Source organism: Urocitellus parryii, chromosome 11, assembly GCF_045843805.1.
Source record: "Urocitellus parryii isolate mUroPar1 chromosome 11, mUroPar1.hap1, whole genome shotgun sequence".
NCBI lineage: Eukaryota > Metazoa > Chordata > Mammalia > Rodentia > Sciuridae > Urocitellus > Urocitellus parryii.
In genome coordinates this window covers 41,053,843-41,070,371 of record NC_135541.1, presented here as the reverse complement: position 1 = coordinate 41,070,371, position 16,529 = coordinate 41,053,843, and the positions used below count along the sequence as shown (strand labels likewise).

The 16,529-nt window shown below is 37.1% G+C and overlaps 1 protein-coding gene across 1 annotated transcript in view; it reads left to right on the top strand.

The window, feature by feature from the left end:
* Positions 1 to 4,526: 4,526 nt before the first annotated feature.
* The window catches only part of Oma1 (OMA1 zinc metallopeptidase), a 62,642-nt gene continuing 50,639 nt past the window's right edge, over positions 4,527 to 16,529 (top strand). Inside the window, exons 1-2 of the mRNA XM_026382676.2 lie at positions 4,527 to 4,596; positions 13,014 to 13,535. Of these exons, the coding sequence (XP_026238461.1) occupies positions 13,033 to 13,535 (503 nt within the window). The 5' untranslated portion in view covers positions 4,527 to 4,596; positions 13,014 to 13,032. The remainder of the gene's footprint in view (positions 4,597 to 13,013; positions 13,536 to 16,529) is intronic.

Genomic DNA, 16,529 nt, shown 5'->3' with positions numbered 1-16,529 from the left:
GGGATCGATGTTTTAAGTTTTTAAATATGTAAAATAGTTTCATCTTGCTTTCATAGCAAAATGGTAGCAGTGTTTGTCAAATTTCCAAAACTATTTGCTTCATTTGGATGTAGAAGACTGACAAGAATAATTTCCTTTGGATAAGCCCTCAGAAAAAGTGCTCCATTCTGAGCATTGCTTGATGAGGTGTGAGAATTTTTTGTAGGTGTTCCTTACTGATCATGCATGGTAGCGGAGCTGCTAAATGGGTTCTACAGAGGCATTTGTCCTGTGACACCAATGCTGCAGCGGGACCTTTACTCATTAACACTTACAGTAGACACTGTGCTGCACGCCAGATCCCATTCAAAGAATCACCATTCCAGCAGGTGCCTGCCTCCTGGGAGACTTCACTTGGCAGAAGATACACCTGTTTCATCCAAGGATATGTCCTCTCCCCAGGGACAGCACTGTTCAACAACTAGTTGATTGGGGGTACAAAGTCTGGGACTCTGTACTTCAATGGAGGATAACTCTGCAGAGCTATCCCACTCCAGAACTCTTTCTGGGAGTAGCTGAAAAACTCCACATCTCCCTGTACCCTGGGCTCTTTTCCTTGCTTTCTTATAGGTGTTACTACTGAGGACTCTCTCCAGTAACCTTGCACAGAAGGATTTATCATAATCTGCTTCTAGGGGATACAATCTAAGACAACTCAGCTTTCTCCAGTGGAAAGCCACCTTGATAGAGAGGGATATTTATTGATAACTCCTATAAGAAGTGCTGGAAATTGAATACTGAGTTACAGGTGATAGAAATGCAAAGAATTATGATGCATGACTTATTCTTTGACAGGTTCAGACAGAAGCTCAACACAACAATTGGATATTTGCTGATCCAAATGCACACTGTGAACCAGTTGAAATGGCCCCAGAATTTGATGAGAGGGTCCCATTATTTGATGGGCTGCAATTCTTGGACAGCACCTTATTCTACTTAAATATGTGCCAACTGTTCAACATGGTGGAAGTGGATGGCGGTATATTTGAAATCACTTCAACCTGTAGGATTTGCATATCACCATTTACATACATGCTCTATTTTACTCCCTTTACTTTCTTGTCATCCAGATTGTTCTTCCCACATAACACAAGCAGATCTCCAATTAAAGCATTTGTCTTCTGCTCCAAAAGAATGGCCACACTGGGGCCCAGTATATTATATTTATAAATTGTCATTTAGATTGTTATTATACCAGCTTCCTAACTGGTCTTCCTGCCTCTAGATTCACTCATTTTGTCTAATTTTGCACCTACTAGAATCCAGTTCCTGAAGTTAAATGTCAGAATGATTCAACATGGCCCAGCAGGCTCTAGGTAAAGCCAAAGGGGAAGGCCTAAGCTGAAACCCATCCTTGCTTATTCCCCAGAGATTTTTTTTTCTTTAGAAATTCTAATGGAACACTTTTCTAAGTGTTGGTGTAAGCAATTATTTTGTTATACAAGCAAAATAATAATACCACAGAAAAGCAAAATAAAAAAAAGAAAATTAACCTTACTTACCCCTACTATAGTCACCACTACCATTTTGATATGTAACCCTCCTGAAATGCCAGCTGGACAGTGGGGGGCATAATTGACTGACAGTCTGTGCCTCTGATATTGTGGGTTCCTCCCCACATTGAAAACAAGCTCATGCTCACCCCAAGCTGCTCTAAACCAATGACTGGGCATAATGTGAGTTTTAGTAGATACTCATTTTGGGGAGGTATGAAACTCCTCTAATAAACAAAAGAAGAGAGAGATTAAGGATGGCTAGGATCCCACAATCCCTTCTGAGGCACACCCCAGTGACCTAAGGAGCTCACACAATGTCCCACCATAGTAAGTGGGAATCTGATGGAAAGAGTCACAAAGCCCTAGAGATGTTTCAATGCTTAGCCAAGGCAGATCGGAGCCCTGGTTGGGAAAACCTGACGTATGGAATGGGACATCTGGATAGAATCCTTGAGGATGTTGACTCTATAGACCCTTATAGCTTGTGGATGTGGCCAACTCCTCCATAGTAAGAGTGACACTTAACCTAAATGGCAAGGTCAAACGGAGAGTCTAATCACAAGGCAATAGGTGCTCATTCAGGGACTGCTCCCCATCTCCTCTTTGTTATCAGGAAGGGGAATAGCCAGGGTTCAATCCCAGCAGCACTCAGTTAGAGATATATTGGGCCTGTTACAGAGGAGAGAGATTGCATAATGAGGCGGCTGCAAGAATTAGTAAGCATGTACCAGCAGGAGCTGACAGCAATTTTTGATTAAATTCGACTTTTTAAGGGTGCTTGATCAAGATATGCAAGAACATAAGCCAAGATAAATAACAATTTATTGTCTTGGGGAACCTTTTCTTGGGACATGAGATCCTGGTAAGACCCTAGAAGATAGAGTAAACTCAATGCTAGGTGATTCATAGCACCCAGGAGAAAGTCATGATTCATGCACAGTAAGGTAGAAATGTCTGAATTGCCCTAAGAAATGGTAGAGAAAGGAAAGAAGGAGCTGTGGGAAGTGGGCTTGCTGGGATGAATTTATTGTGTGAAGGCAGAAGACCAGTCAGAGGCCTGTGTTCTGCCAGCACACAGATACAAAAATAATGAATGGGGTGCACACAGATGAGAGGGACATTGGCATCTAGGAAATTCAGAGGAGTCTGTCCTCTGTAGGCTAGGGATGAAGGAAAAAATCAGTCATCATAAGGCTGGCCTAGATAATATCCAGGGGATAAGAGGATCCCAGAGTAATAGAAACTTGGTGGTGGCTTGAAGCCTCAGAAGCCTGCAGGCTGTGATTACTGTTAACAGCTGTAAGCAAGCTTGGCCCTCCCTCTCTGTGCTTCCTATTTTGAGATAATGATGCTAGATTCTATATGTGCTTCTGCTATGATGTGATGTCATCCATGGACCTCACCAGAGGCCAACACATGGGGCTGCTTGATATTGAACTCTGAGCCTCCAAAACTGTGAGCTAGCTAGACTTCTTCCTTCCTAAAGTAGCATGCCTCAGACATAATTTATGGAATACCAAACTAATATAAGATCCTTAAACTTGAATTAAAGTATTGGAGAAGACCAGATGGAACCTGGTGAAGCCGCTCCTTTTCCCAAGTCCAGATAATAAATAAAAACTAATATTTCCCCCAAGGAGGATGATGGTAGAGATAAGTGCCATCATGAAATATTTAAAGGATACAGGATTGGTTATCCCTGTCATATTTTAATTTAATTTGCCAGTGTAGCTTCTTTAGAAATCAGATGGCCCCAGAAGGAGGGCTTAAGATGGAGGCATTATTTGGTGAAGCACCAAGAGAGATGGAGGTGTTATCTGTCCAACTTACTGCTACCGGACTGTCCCTGTAAGCACTTAAAAATAAACCTTGTGCCTTACATGCCACCTTCAGGTACTTTCTTTTGGTCTCTTAGCAACTTATCCCACTGCTCTAACACAACTGGGTTGTAGACAGTACAGAGGTGAACCACGTGGACATCCCACAGAATGCCTCCATTTATTACAACAATGACATCATGTTACATAGGCATGATAAGAGGGCAGGTGCCTAGCATTCTGGAAACCTTGGTATGGCATATGTACTTCACAGGTTCAGAAAACAGCCCTAGAGAACTGAGGGAACTACTACTTCAGTTTTTAGGATCCAGGGGTCAGGGGTTTGCCAGGATGTTCCCTTCAAAACAAAAGGCAAATTATAAAATACATATAAGCCAGATAAAAGGAAAAAAATCACTTATAAATGCTCTGAAACAGATACCTAAAATTGTTCATAGCGTTTATGTCCTTTGAATTTTTTTTCATTGTGCAGAGTCTAAATATGATAAATATAGGATCATACTACTCACCACGCTGATATCTTGTTTATTTATTGATATACTTGTTTACTATCTACTTTCCTTTTTGTCATATAAGCTCTATGAGAGTCAGGTCTTTGTCTTGTTCATTACTAGATAACTGGCACCTAGAATGCAATTCGTGCTCAAGAATGTTATTTTGTGTGTGGAATGAAGTGCACTATATACACTCCTTTGTAGTTAGCTATTTTCAACTAATTTCCAGACACTTCAGGTAGTATTTCATCTTTCTTCATGTGAAAACAGAGTGCCCCCATACTCCAAAGATTGTGTAGCTTCAGAACCAAGAAGCTTGAGTCTTCTGTAGCCCTCAAGTCTTTTTCATTTGGCCAGTACTGCTTTAAATCTTCAGCAGGTACAGCCTTGCTCTAATCATTCTTTAAACAACCCAAATCAGCCAAAGCAAGTAACAAGATCTGAATAAGTTAACTCACTCCCGGGCAAACCACCCAGCCTAGGGCCACATTCCTCCTCCGACCACACGGGGGCACTATAGTGCCATAGTCCGCACAGGGGCAGAGGTTTCCCCCCAGGGAGGACGACTCTGGGCGGGAATATTGGCTGCCCGGGGTGGGCGGAGAAAAGGTTCTGGCCGAGCCAAGGGCAGGAAGTGAGGAGGCGGGGCTTCTCGGAGGGTTTTGCGCTTGCGCAGAAGTCGGGCCGGAGGAACCCAGGTTTTCGCCATTGCTAGAGTCTGTGCTCACGGTGATGCCTTTGCCCTCTTCTTTCGTGTTGGGCGGGGCGGAGGGGACGGGGCGCCGAGTGGGAGCTGGGGTGGGCAGGGCAAGGAGAGACGCTGGGTAAGGAGGGGACCTGTGAGGTGGCAGCGGGGCTGGGTGGCGAGGCCTCGGGCGCGGGAGAGAGGGCAGGTGCGAGGGCACAGCCTGGTCCTCCCCCGACCGGGATGCCACGGAGCCAAGTTGCAAGTTGGCATAGCGGCGGTGTTTTCCGGGAAGATCCTCTCCTTCCCTCCCCCCACAGACTGTCCTTCTCATCAGCTGCCCTTAAGTGTCCCTTCCTAACACGGGATTGCGCGCCTCAGCCGAACCCCTTCACCTGTGCAAACCTCTTCTAGCTGCTTAAGGCATCTCAATGTCAACCCCTCACTTTTTTCTTCTTTCTGAGGGAGGAAAAAGTTTCCTGCCTATAGTCGACAGTGAAAACCAGAAAACTTCTTGCGTAAATAGTTCTGGAGAGTTTTAATAGTTTCTTTCTGAACTTGTCTACGAAATACCACTTTTATTCTATTTAAATGTCACCTATGTGTGTAAAATGGAGCAACAGTTTTACTGTGCCATGCAGTCCTCAGTTGGTCCAGGGACATGAAAATAACTCATTTGAAATTCAGGAGTTGATCAACTATAGTGACTCCGACCAAGGCCTTGGAACCCTAACTAAAAGGGTTTAAGGTTTGTATCAGTCATTCTCTGACAGGGTGAAGGGGGTGCAGTGTGGCTTTTGGAAGCTTAAGAACCCAGACTGCTGCCTTACAATTTTTTTTTTTAAACAGACTTCCGTTATGTGTGTACTTTGCTTGAATGATTATTTTAAAGTACATGTCCTATTTTTGCCAATCTGACAGCTGTTTCCATAGAAACTAGAGAAGAAATAGTCATTTTCAGGGAGAGTTGTTAAAACTGTCTTCCAGTCTTCAGCTGTGAGTGCCAGTGAGTGCTGTACTTGCTCATTCTGAGATGATACTTAAAGAATTAAGAATCTGAAATGTTCTTAGAGGCTCACAATTCAAATTGCTTAATTTTCTCACATCATTAATTTAGTAATCCTAGAAGTGTGCCTGCTATGTTTGTTGACCTGTCACAGTTCTTTGAAGAGGATGTGTCAGTTCCAATTCTTTCTTAGCTGCTGTATTGTCTAGTGATTGGCTCTTTGAAAATGTATAAATAGATTTCTTCCCCCATTCTTTACCCTATTTTAAGGATAAAGCAGGATTACAAAATATCAGGTACTGTTTCTATATAAATGACACTTGATTGTCAGTGATATAAATGGTAATGATTTAAATTATATATGGGTAGTATTTGGGGCTTTTGGCTCTGTTAGTAGAATGCTTAAAACTTTTTACACAAGTTATGAGGGATGAGCAGGAGTTTGCTTGTCATATGAGCAAAGCTAAGCAGTGTGAATAGATGCACATAGGCATAGAGATGAGAGCTTTCTTTTCTGATGGGTACAAGTAAAGCAGAGATTCTGAAATTTAGGGATGGGTGAAGAAAGTTTGGGAAAAGTGCCTGGAGATGTAGTGGGAGACAGCATTATGAAGATTATTGAGGCCTATAGAAAATGAATGGAAATAAAGTAGAGTTGGTTGGTTTGGAGTTTATAAAAGTAATACATCCTGTAAAAATTTAAACTGCACAGAAATATGTAAGATGGAAATACTAAATCCCTATGACCACCATCCTGCTACTCAAAGTAGTCATTATAAATAGTAATCTTCCTTAAGATTTACTTATTTTTGCATACATTAACATATTTTAATATTACTATTTTTACAAATTGGGTAGGGATTTTTGTCTGTTTTGTTCTGTGTAATATCCTTACCACCCACAATTATGTCTGGCATGTAGTAGGAACTCATTAAATATTGAATAAATGAATAAATAAAATGAATAATATAATCCAGAGGTCAAAAACTGAATGAGATTTGTGAATATTTGGTAAAGGTGGTTAAAAAAATTATTTTGGTTGCCAGCATTTTACAATTGACAATTTTTAAGCCTGGATTTCTGCTGGTGGTTTTGAAACATTTGGGAACTTTAAGCTCAAATTCCACTATACTTGTATCTCCTTTAAGTTGGAGGTGAATCTGTGTTCATGTAAGTGTGGCTTTACTGATATTCACCCGCCTGAATCCTACAAACCTGCTGCCTAGTATGATAACCACTAGTCACACACAATATGGCCATTTAACTTTAATTAATTAAAATTAAGCTAGCTAAAAATTCTGTTCCTTAGATGTTCCAAGTGCTCAATAACTACATGTAGGGGTTATCATTGGACAGTATAGATGCAGAATATGTCCATCACTGTAGAAAATTCTGTTATAAAATACTGCTTTAGATATTTCAGTTTGCCTCTCCTGGTATACAGAGTTTTTGCAAGTAGCGTTTATTGTAATTATTTCTTAAATTCGCACATTTCTTGGTCATGATGTGGATCTCCATCTTTTTAGTGATTGTCTAATATTTAGCACCATATGATTTTATGTGAATTATGGAACTAAATTCTGTTGTCTAATCTGCATTTTAGAAAAGTTGCCTTGACTGTAGTTTGGGGGATGACCTGGAGTGGAAGAGATGGGGTGAAATGAGGCCAAATGATTAGAGACTATATAGTAATCAATGATGTAGGATTGCAGAGCCCAGGAACTGGATTGATAGGAGGTGAATTCACAGGACTGATTTAATGTGGGCTTAGGTCTTTTGGATGTTACAGTCACTGTAGAGATAATCCAGCATTTTCAGGAACTTTTGCAGTGCTGTAAATTGGGAGATTTGTAAAGTATAGAAGGCACATGAAGGTGGTTTCAATAAAGAACATATATAATACTAAAATGTTATCAATTTGTATATAAATGAATGTGTAGCTGTTTCATACCATGTAAATGTCTTTGAGATAATTTATTTGTAAGACACTCAGTGAAGAGAGGGAATTATTTTAGGAATAAAGTAAAAGCTTGTAAAGCTCAATTAAATGTAGAAAGTACTGTAGTAATCACTTAGGAACCCGGAAGTTCTTATTCATTTTCCTGTGTCTCTATCTCTTGCTGGCTTCATGGTCTATCACTTGTCTCCTTTGTACACATGTATTCCATTGTCCTTTCTGTATATCCTCCTGCAAAGTTTTTGGTTTTCAGCTCTTGCTTGTATATTGCTTTGCATTTTTATAGCACCAACTATAGCCCCCCTTTATTCAAGCCCATATATTCCTATGTTGAATACTGTCTTACATAAAACTTTTTCTATATCAGATATCCAGTCTTAGCTTGGTGACCAGTGGCAGGGGTCATTAGGGACAAACATGACTCTTTAGGTACATCCCCTAAGTTGAGGTTGTGATTGGGCAAGTGTTTAAAGCTTATCTACCATATTAAACCCTCAGATTTGAAATAAAGGAAGGAAAATGGATTTGTACTGTTTTTGCAGTTTGGTTTCTAGTAGAAGAACTTAAATACACTTTCCCATTTGAAACAATTCTTCAGAATTTTTGTCTCTTTACATCTACCCAGGTGGCATAAAGAATTATAGTTTTCTCGACTAGATTATAACCTCTGTTAGGGCAACGACTGGTTTTTTTTTTTATGCTGTTTCTATAACTCCTATGCCAGCTAGACAAACTAAATACATGAGGATGGTCCCATTAAATTATAACAGAACTGAAAATCTCCCATGGCCTCATGACATTGTGTATCTTATAATATGTTCCTGGCACAATATGTTACTCACATGCTTGTTGTGATACTGGTGTAAACAAACCTGTATTGTGGGTCTTATAATAGTATAACACCTATAGTATGTACATTACATAATACTTGACAATAAACGACTATGTTACAGGCTTCTGTATTTACTATACTTTTTATTTTAGAGTACTCCCCTACTTATATTTTAAGAAGATTTGCTGTGAAACAGAATGCTATATTACTCTGGCAGCAGCCTCACACATTTTGTTTATCATGTCCCTCGATTGCCTTGAGAGGCCATGTTGAGTGTTTGACCTATACCATCTAGGTTTGTATAAGTACACTCTATGATGTTTGTACAGTGATGAAATCGCCTAACAATGCATTTCTCAGAATGTATCCTAGTCATTAAGCAATGCATGACTACTATTTTTGAAAATGATTTTCAGGGTTAAATTATTTTACCACTTGTCATATTGGTTCAAAAAATAAAAATCCTATAAAACATCTTGTTAAAATGTCAAACTATTATAGATCAGCCTGGACTCTATTAATTAAAAATTGGTAGTAACTCAGAAGGGGTTAACTTGGAGTTATTTTTACTTAGCATGAGCTTTATTCACTTTACACATTAATAGTATAAGCTCAGAGTATATAAACTACATACAAAATAAATTTGAATACTTTTCAAATGGTTTAGTATATAGATAATCTTACTTATTAAAACTAGCAGTTCTAAAGCATCTTTTAGATAATGTTGTATTAGCCAAGGTTGAGTTAATTTTATATCTCCCCAATTTTTATTATAAAGATTTTAAAACATTCAGAAAAATTGGGGGGAAAAACATTTAAAGAACTCATATAGGGCTGGGCTGTGGCTCAGTAGTAGAGTGCTTGCCTAGCATGTGCAAGGCCCTGGGTTCAATCCTCAGCACCACATAAAAATAAACAAATGAAATAAAGGTATTGTGTCCAACTATAACTAAAAAAATAAATATTAAGAAAAAAGAACTCATATAACCATCACAGACATAGTAATTGTTAATATTTACACTATTGGCTGTATGTCCTGTATGTATGTGCATTTGCAGTACAATTTTTACAAAAGTAAGATTTGTACTTCAAGTATCTCTGGAATGAGGTATTCACCTACATCACCACAATATCATTACCTAAGGAAATAAGTAATCATTATCTAAAATAACTTAAAAAACAAATCCAAATTCAAATTCCTCCACTAGGTCTTTTAAAGCTGATGATTTTCTTCCAAACTGGATGCAATTTGTGCACATTGTATTTGGTTATTGTCTTTTTAGTATCTTTTAAATACTAAAAGATAGATAATTAATATGTAGTGATTTGTACATATGTAAACTGTACAGTGTAAGTTCTGACTTGTGGTTATCTGTAAAATCAACACTGTAATCAAGATGATGAACAAATTCATTACTGTTTGCAATGCCTTCCTCTGCCTCTTTTTACCTACCCATCCCCAGGCAATCATTGCTCAGATACTATAGATTATTTTGCATTTTTTTGCAGTGTATATTATAGATCTGGAATCGTAGAGTATTACATATACTTTCCCGGAGGGGTACATATGGTTTCTATCACTTGCTAGTGTATAAAAATACAATATTTTTATATATTATTTTTGTATTCTGGTACCTTACAGAACTCGTATCATTTTTTGTTTGGATTTTCGATGTAGATAATCATGTTATCCAGAAGTAAAGACTGTTTTGCTTCCTTATTTTTGGTCTGGATATCTACCTTCCCTTCCTCCTCCCTCCCTTCTTTCTTTCCCCCTTCTGTCTCTTTCTGACTAGGACCTCTAATGCAGTGTTGAGTAGAAGTGTTGAGAGCTGACATATGTGCCTTGTTCATGATCTTAGGGGGAAAATGTAGTTTTTTTTTTTTAATCAATAAATATACTATGTTTGCTTTCTGTATTGACTGTTTCCTCTTTTATGAGATTGAAGAAGTTTCCTTCTATTCCTAGTTTACTATGAATTTTTTTATTTTGAAATCTGTGATGGATGTTGAATTTTATGAAGTATTTTTTTTCTGTGTCTATTGAGATGGTTATGTGGTGTTTCTTTCTCAGTCCATTAATAGGGTGAATTATTTTGATTGATTTATGAATGTGTAACCATTCTGGGATAAATCTTTCTTAATCATGAGGCCACCTTTTTTTTTTTTTTTTTTTTTTTTGGTACCCAGGATTGAACTCAGAGGCACTTGCCCATTGAGTCACATCCCAAGCCCAATTTTTGTATTTTTATTTAGAGACAGGGTCTCACTGAGTTGCTTAGCACCTTGCCTTTGCTGAGGCTGGCTTTGAATTTGTGATCCTCCTGTTTCAGCCTCCTGAGGTACTGGGATTATGGGCGTGCACCACCAAGCCTAGCATGAGGCCACCTTTTCATAAAATGAGTTAGATTTTCTAAAAAATTTTTAAGAACTTTTGTATCTATGGGCTGGGGATATAGCTGGGTTGGTAGAGTGCTTGCCTCCCATGCACAAAGCTTTGGGTTCAATCCCCAGCACACCCTCCCCCTACCAGCCTTTCCCCCACAAAAGAACTTTTATATCTAGGTTCATGAGGGATATTACTTTATGGTCTATCTTTAGTGTAGTTGTCTGGCTTTGGTATCAGACTAATGGTGGTCTTAGGAATGTGTTGCAAATTATTCTTTCCTTTAAATTTACTGAAAGCATTTATATAGAATTAATATTAATTCTTTATAGAATTCCTCAGTGAAGCCATTTGGGCCTGAACTCTCTTTGTGGGAAGATTTTTAACTGGACATTCAATTAAAAAGGTAGAGCTCTTCAGGTTATCTGTTTCTTCTTGAGTGAGCTTTGATTGTTTGTGTTTTTCAAGGAATTTATTCATTTCATCTAAGATGTCAAGTTTGACATTTTCTCTTTCATTGGTTTTAATAAATTATGATGTGCCTTGGAGTTGTTTCCTTTGGTTCATTAAACTTTGTAGAATTGTGGGTTTATGGTTTTTATCAAGTTTAGGAAATTTTTGGCCATTATTTCTTCAAGAACTTTTCATCTACCTCCCTTCCCCTGATTGGGAGGATTCTAGCTGTAAGCATGTTAGGCTGTGTGAAGTTATTCCATACTTCATTGATGCCCTCTGCAATTTTTTAAGTCTGTTTTGTCTCTTATATGTCTTCAGGTTCACAAGTCTTCGTTTCCACAATGTCTAATAAGGTGTTTAATCCTTTATGTCTTTCATCTTAGACATTATAGTTTTCTTCTTCAGAATTTAAATGTAGGCCCTTTAAAAAATATATTCCTTGTCTCTACAGAACATGCTTAAATTTTCCTTTAACTTCTTAAACATGTAAAATATAGTTATAACTCCATGAATATTCTTCTCTACTAATGCTGTCATTTATATTATTTAGGAGTGACTTCATTTCGATTGATTGATATTTCTCCTAATTATAGATCACATTTCCTGCTTCTTGAGATCCTAGTAATTTTTAATTATAAATTATACCATGTTAAGTACTAGACTTTTTTTTTTTGATTCTTACATCTGTTCTTGAGGTTTTTGTTCTCTATTGGCATGTAGCTGTTTTATAGAAACAGTCTGATCTTTTAGGTATGTCTTGTGTGTGTTAGGATCAGAATAGCTTTCAGTGTTGGACTAATTTTTCTGTATGACTGCCAAACCCTTCTGAGCACTCTACCCAGTTACCATGAATTGTAAGTTTTTCTGCTTCAGTGGGTGGAAACAGACACTGTGCCTGGTGCTGTGTAGCCTTGTGTGTGTGTGTGTGTATTGTGCCCTTTATTCTTTTCAGGTAGTTCTTTGCAAACTTTAGTAGTTTTTGTTTTGTTTTACATGTATGTGCCTACAGGACTCAGCTGAATGTGAGGGGGGCTTCTCTGTAGATCTCCAGAACTCACTCTTTCAGCAGCTCTGTCTTTTCTTATTGTCTGCATTGTAAATTGGGCCTACTGGCACTCCCAGCTTCATCTCTTCAGTTTATGGCAACCATTGAGCTTCACCTAGATTTCCCTGTCTGCATGGTCACCTGGAAACTCACCAGGTAGTATAGTAAGCTGGGTGAATAAAGGACTCATCTTGTTTGTTTCCCATCTTTCTCCTTTCATTGTCTAATGCTCAATGTGTTGAAATGCACAGTTATTATATTATATAATCTTTTTTTTTTTTAGGTGAGAGGGTAAATTTGGTAACACTTTATTTTAATCCCAGTCAAAAGTCCTAGGATTTTATTTAAAATAAAGACATTTGTATTTTAAAAGATATATTTTATCAGTTAATTTTTCTATCCTACTGCATCCTTCTTTTCCTATTATTGCCAACTGATAAAATTTTACTAGTGTCTTTTTAATCCTATCTATTCTTACTCCTCAAATAATTTACTATTAAAATAAAAAGTAGACTTCTTCTCAACAAAAAGTTAAAAATAAAGTGAAAAAATGCAAGTTTTAAAAGTACATATTGTACAGTAATAGTGTTATACGTGTTCTTCTAGTTTGTATTGGTGAAAGGCATTACCATGGGGGTGATGAATAGAAGCCCAAGATAATTTAGGCTGAGATATGGCAAAAGAACTACCATCACACCTGTTTCATAAGTATTATGTTCTTGGTTTGGTGAATAAATTATTTTCCATAAATACTTATCTTTTATTTTTTTGTGTTCCAGATAATTAAGCAAAAGAAAGATGAGCTTCATCTATGGACTGCAGTCTGCTACTAGAAACTGTTTTCTCTCCCAATTTAATTCACTGACCAACTGGAGAAAATGGAATTCACCAGCAGTAGCTTTAGTGGGCTGTTGTCAAGTACAAAATCTCCAAATAATTAAGAAGTGTCAGGGTCTTAAATCATTCAGTCAGTGTGACCTGTCAACTTTTCTCCCTGGAAACTTTCATTTCTGTAGGACTTTCAGTAACAAAAGAATAGGATACATCTCAAGTGCCAAAAGTAAGGAAATTTGGATGGTTACTCACAAAGGTACTGCATGGAATGACTCTTTTCCAAGATGGGTGCTTACAAAAAAAGTTGCAGTTGATCCTGCTCTTGGAGCCTTGTGTCCACTGAGCTGTTCCTCTGTCAGAGTTGGCAGGAGCTTCCACACTTCTTCACGGGTTCAAACTGCTCCAGTTCCTCTCTTCTTGATCATTCTGAAACCAGTGCAGAAGCTACTTGCAATTATTGTGGGCAGGTAAAATAATTAACAAAGTAACTTTTGTACATTTTGGTGTTCACATTTGTATCAACTTCTATGAAGTTTAATATTGAAAAATGGTACTTTTAAAGAAACCTTGTTTAGTCTTCCCCATACCATATTTAGCTCAAAATTGAGTTTTTATACAGTAGGTCCTACCCAGTTTTGTTATGTGTGATTTAATGCTCTCAAAATAATTTGCTGCATATTAATTTATGGTATAGAAATACAATCTTGAAAAAGTTATGTATTCATGAGGCCCCTTTTGTTTAAAAAATATTTTTAGTTGTAGATGGACACAATATCTTTTTTAAAATTTTGATGTTATATATGACAACAGAATGCATTATAATTCATATTACACACATAAAGCACAATTTTTCATATCTCTGGTTATACACAAAGTAGAGTCACATTCTTTGTGTCTTTTTACATGTACTTAGGGTAATGATGACCGTCGCATTCCATCATCTTTCCTATCCCTATGTCCCCTCCCTCCCCCTTTCCCTTTTGCCCTATCTAGAGTTTATTTAATCTCCACCCACCCCCCAAGCATATTATGGATCAGTATCCTTAAATCAGAGAAATCATTCAGCATTTGTTTTTTTGGGATTGGCTAATTTCACTTAGCATTATATTCTCCAGCTTCATCCATTTACCTGCAAATGCCATGATTTTATTCTCTTTTAATGCTGAATAATATTCCATATACCACATTTTCTTTATTCGCTCATCTACTGAAGGGCATCTAGGTTGGTCTCACAGTTTAGCTATTGTTAATTGAGCTGCTATAATCATTGATGTGGCTGTGTCCCTGTAGTATGCTGTTTTTAAGTTCACTGAGTATGGACTGAGGAGTGGGATAGCTGGGTCAAATGGTGGTTCCATTCCCAGTTTCCCAAGGATTCTCCATACTATTTTCTATATTGGCTGCACCAATTTGCAGTCCCACCAGCAATGTATGAGTGGACACAATATCTTTATTTATTTCTATGCTGAGGATTGAACCTAGTGCCTCACATGTGCGAGGCAGGTTCTACTACTGAGCTATATTCCCAGCCCATTTTGTCATGTAAATTTTAAATAGGAAAAAGTGTACCTTTTAAAAAGACTTTATAAGAAGAATCAGAAATATTGACCATAGCTCATGCTATAGTACTTAACATTGCCTTTTTATTTTGTAGAATTTGAGCCAGTGAATCATGAAACTGAAGAGCTTTTCTTTTTTTTTTTTTTTAAAAAAAAAAAAGTTTTATTTTTTTAAATACATGACAGTGGAATGCATTATAATTCTTATTATACATGTAGAACAATTTTTCATATCTCTGTTTGTATATAAAGTATGTTCACACCAAATCATATCTTCATACATGTACTTTGGTTATTGATGTCCATCATATTCCTCCATCATTGCTAACTCCCTGCCTACTTTCTTCCCCTTTCACCCCTCTGCCCTATCTAGAGTTTGTCAATTCCTCCCATGTTCCCTCTCCCTACCCAACTATGAGTCAGTCATCTTATATCAGAGAAAACATTTGCCCTTTGTTTTTTTGGGTTTGGATAACTTCACTTAGCATAATCTTCTCCAACTGCATCCATTTACCTGCAAATGCCATGATTTTATTCTCTTTTATTGCTGAGTTAATATTCCATTGTGTATATATGCCACATTTTTTAATACATTCATCTATTAAAGGGCATTTAGGTTGGTTCTGTTCTTACATAAGAAAGGGCTCATACCTAGTCAAGTTAACTTTTAAACCATTAATATGTAATTGTTCTGATTCTAAAATATTTATCTTAGTAGTCCTTTATAAAAATTACCATTTTTGCTTCATATAAATAAGTTCTTTTTGCAGTTCTGGGAATTGAACCCGGAGCGCTCAACCACTGATTTATATCCCAACCTCTTTTTATTTTTAGCTTGAGACAGTATCTTGCTAAGTTTCTCAGGTTGGCTTTGATTTTGTAATATTTCTGCTTGACCTCCCATGTACCTGGGATTACAAAAAGTGCTTAAATAGTATATATTTTTTAAACCCTGTTTTTTCTTATTTCATTGAAATTGAAGAAAGCTCATCTCCTCATAAAGCTTTCTTAAATTTGGTAACTACAATATCCCTTCTAGTCTTCTTTCTTCCTTAACAACAACTCAATTTGCTTTTAATAAAAATTAAAAAGTTCTCTGTAGATTATTGTGTTCTTTATGATTTGGTGTTTGCACTCAGAAAATAAATAGTCTTATTGGATCATAGGTTAAGTAACAAACTCTTCCCAGTTTCTTGGGATAATAGCTTTCTAATTTCTCATGTGTTCTCATTCTTTTAAATTTTTTATTTTTAATGATTTTGTTTTTGTTACAACTATTAGTTACTTAAAATTGTCTTTTAAAATATGTTCCATATACATTTTAATTAAGTAATAATGTCATGTAAATTTTAAATAGAAAATAAGTATACTTTGATTTGTGTTTGATTTACTTATTTGTAGTTTGATTTATGTCTCTTTGGTTAGACCCTTTGTCTAAGGCATTTCATATATGTTATTGTGTTAGGCAGCTTTCCATTATGACAAAGTACGTGAAATAATCAAAGGCTTATTTTGCTCATGATTTCATAGGTTTCAGGCAATTGTCTTTTGGCCTTGTTGCTTTCGTCTTGTGGAGGTACAATGCATCATGGCAGAAGCCTGGAGGCAAAAAGAGGGAACTAGGAAGGGGCTAGGGTCCCAATATTCCCTTCAAGGGCATGCACTTCATGCGTAACTTCTTCTCACTAGGCCCCTACCTCTCAAAAGTTCCACCATCTCACAGTCCCAGTGGAGCCATAGGCTGTAACAAACTTTTTAACACTTGGACCTTTGGGGGTAACTTGTAAGCCATATTAGTAACTTAACAAAATTATGATAACTTTAAGATTTTTAAAGTACATTTTTGTTGAGAATGATGTATACATATTAAATTTTTATTTTGATTTTATTGGTGAACTTATA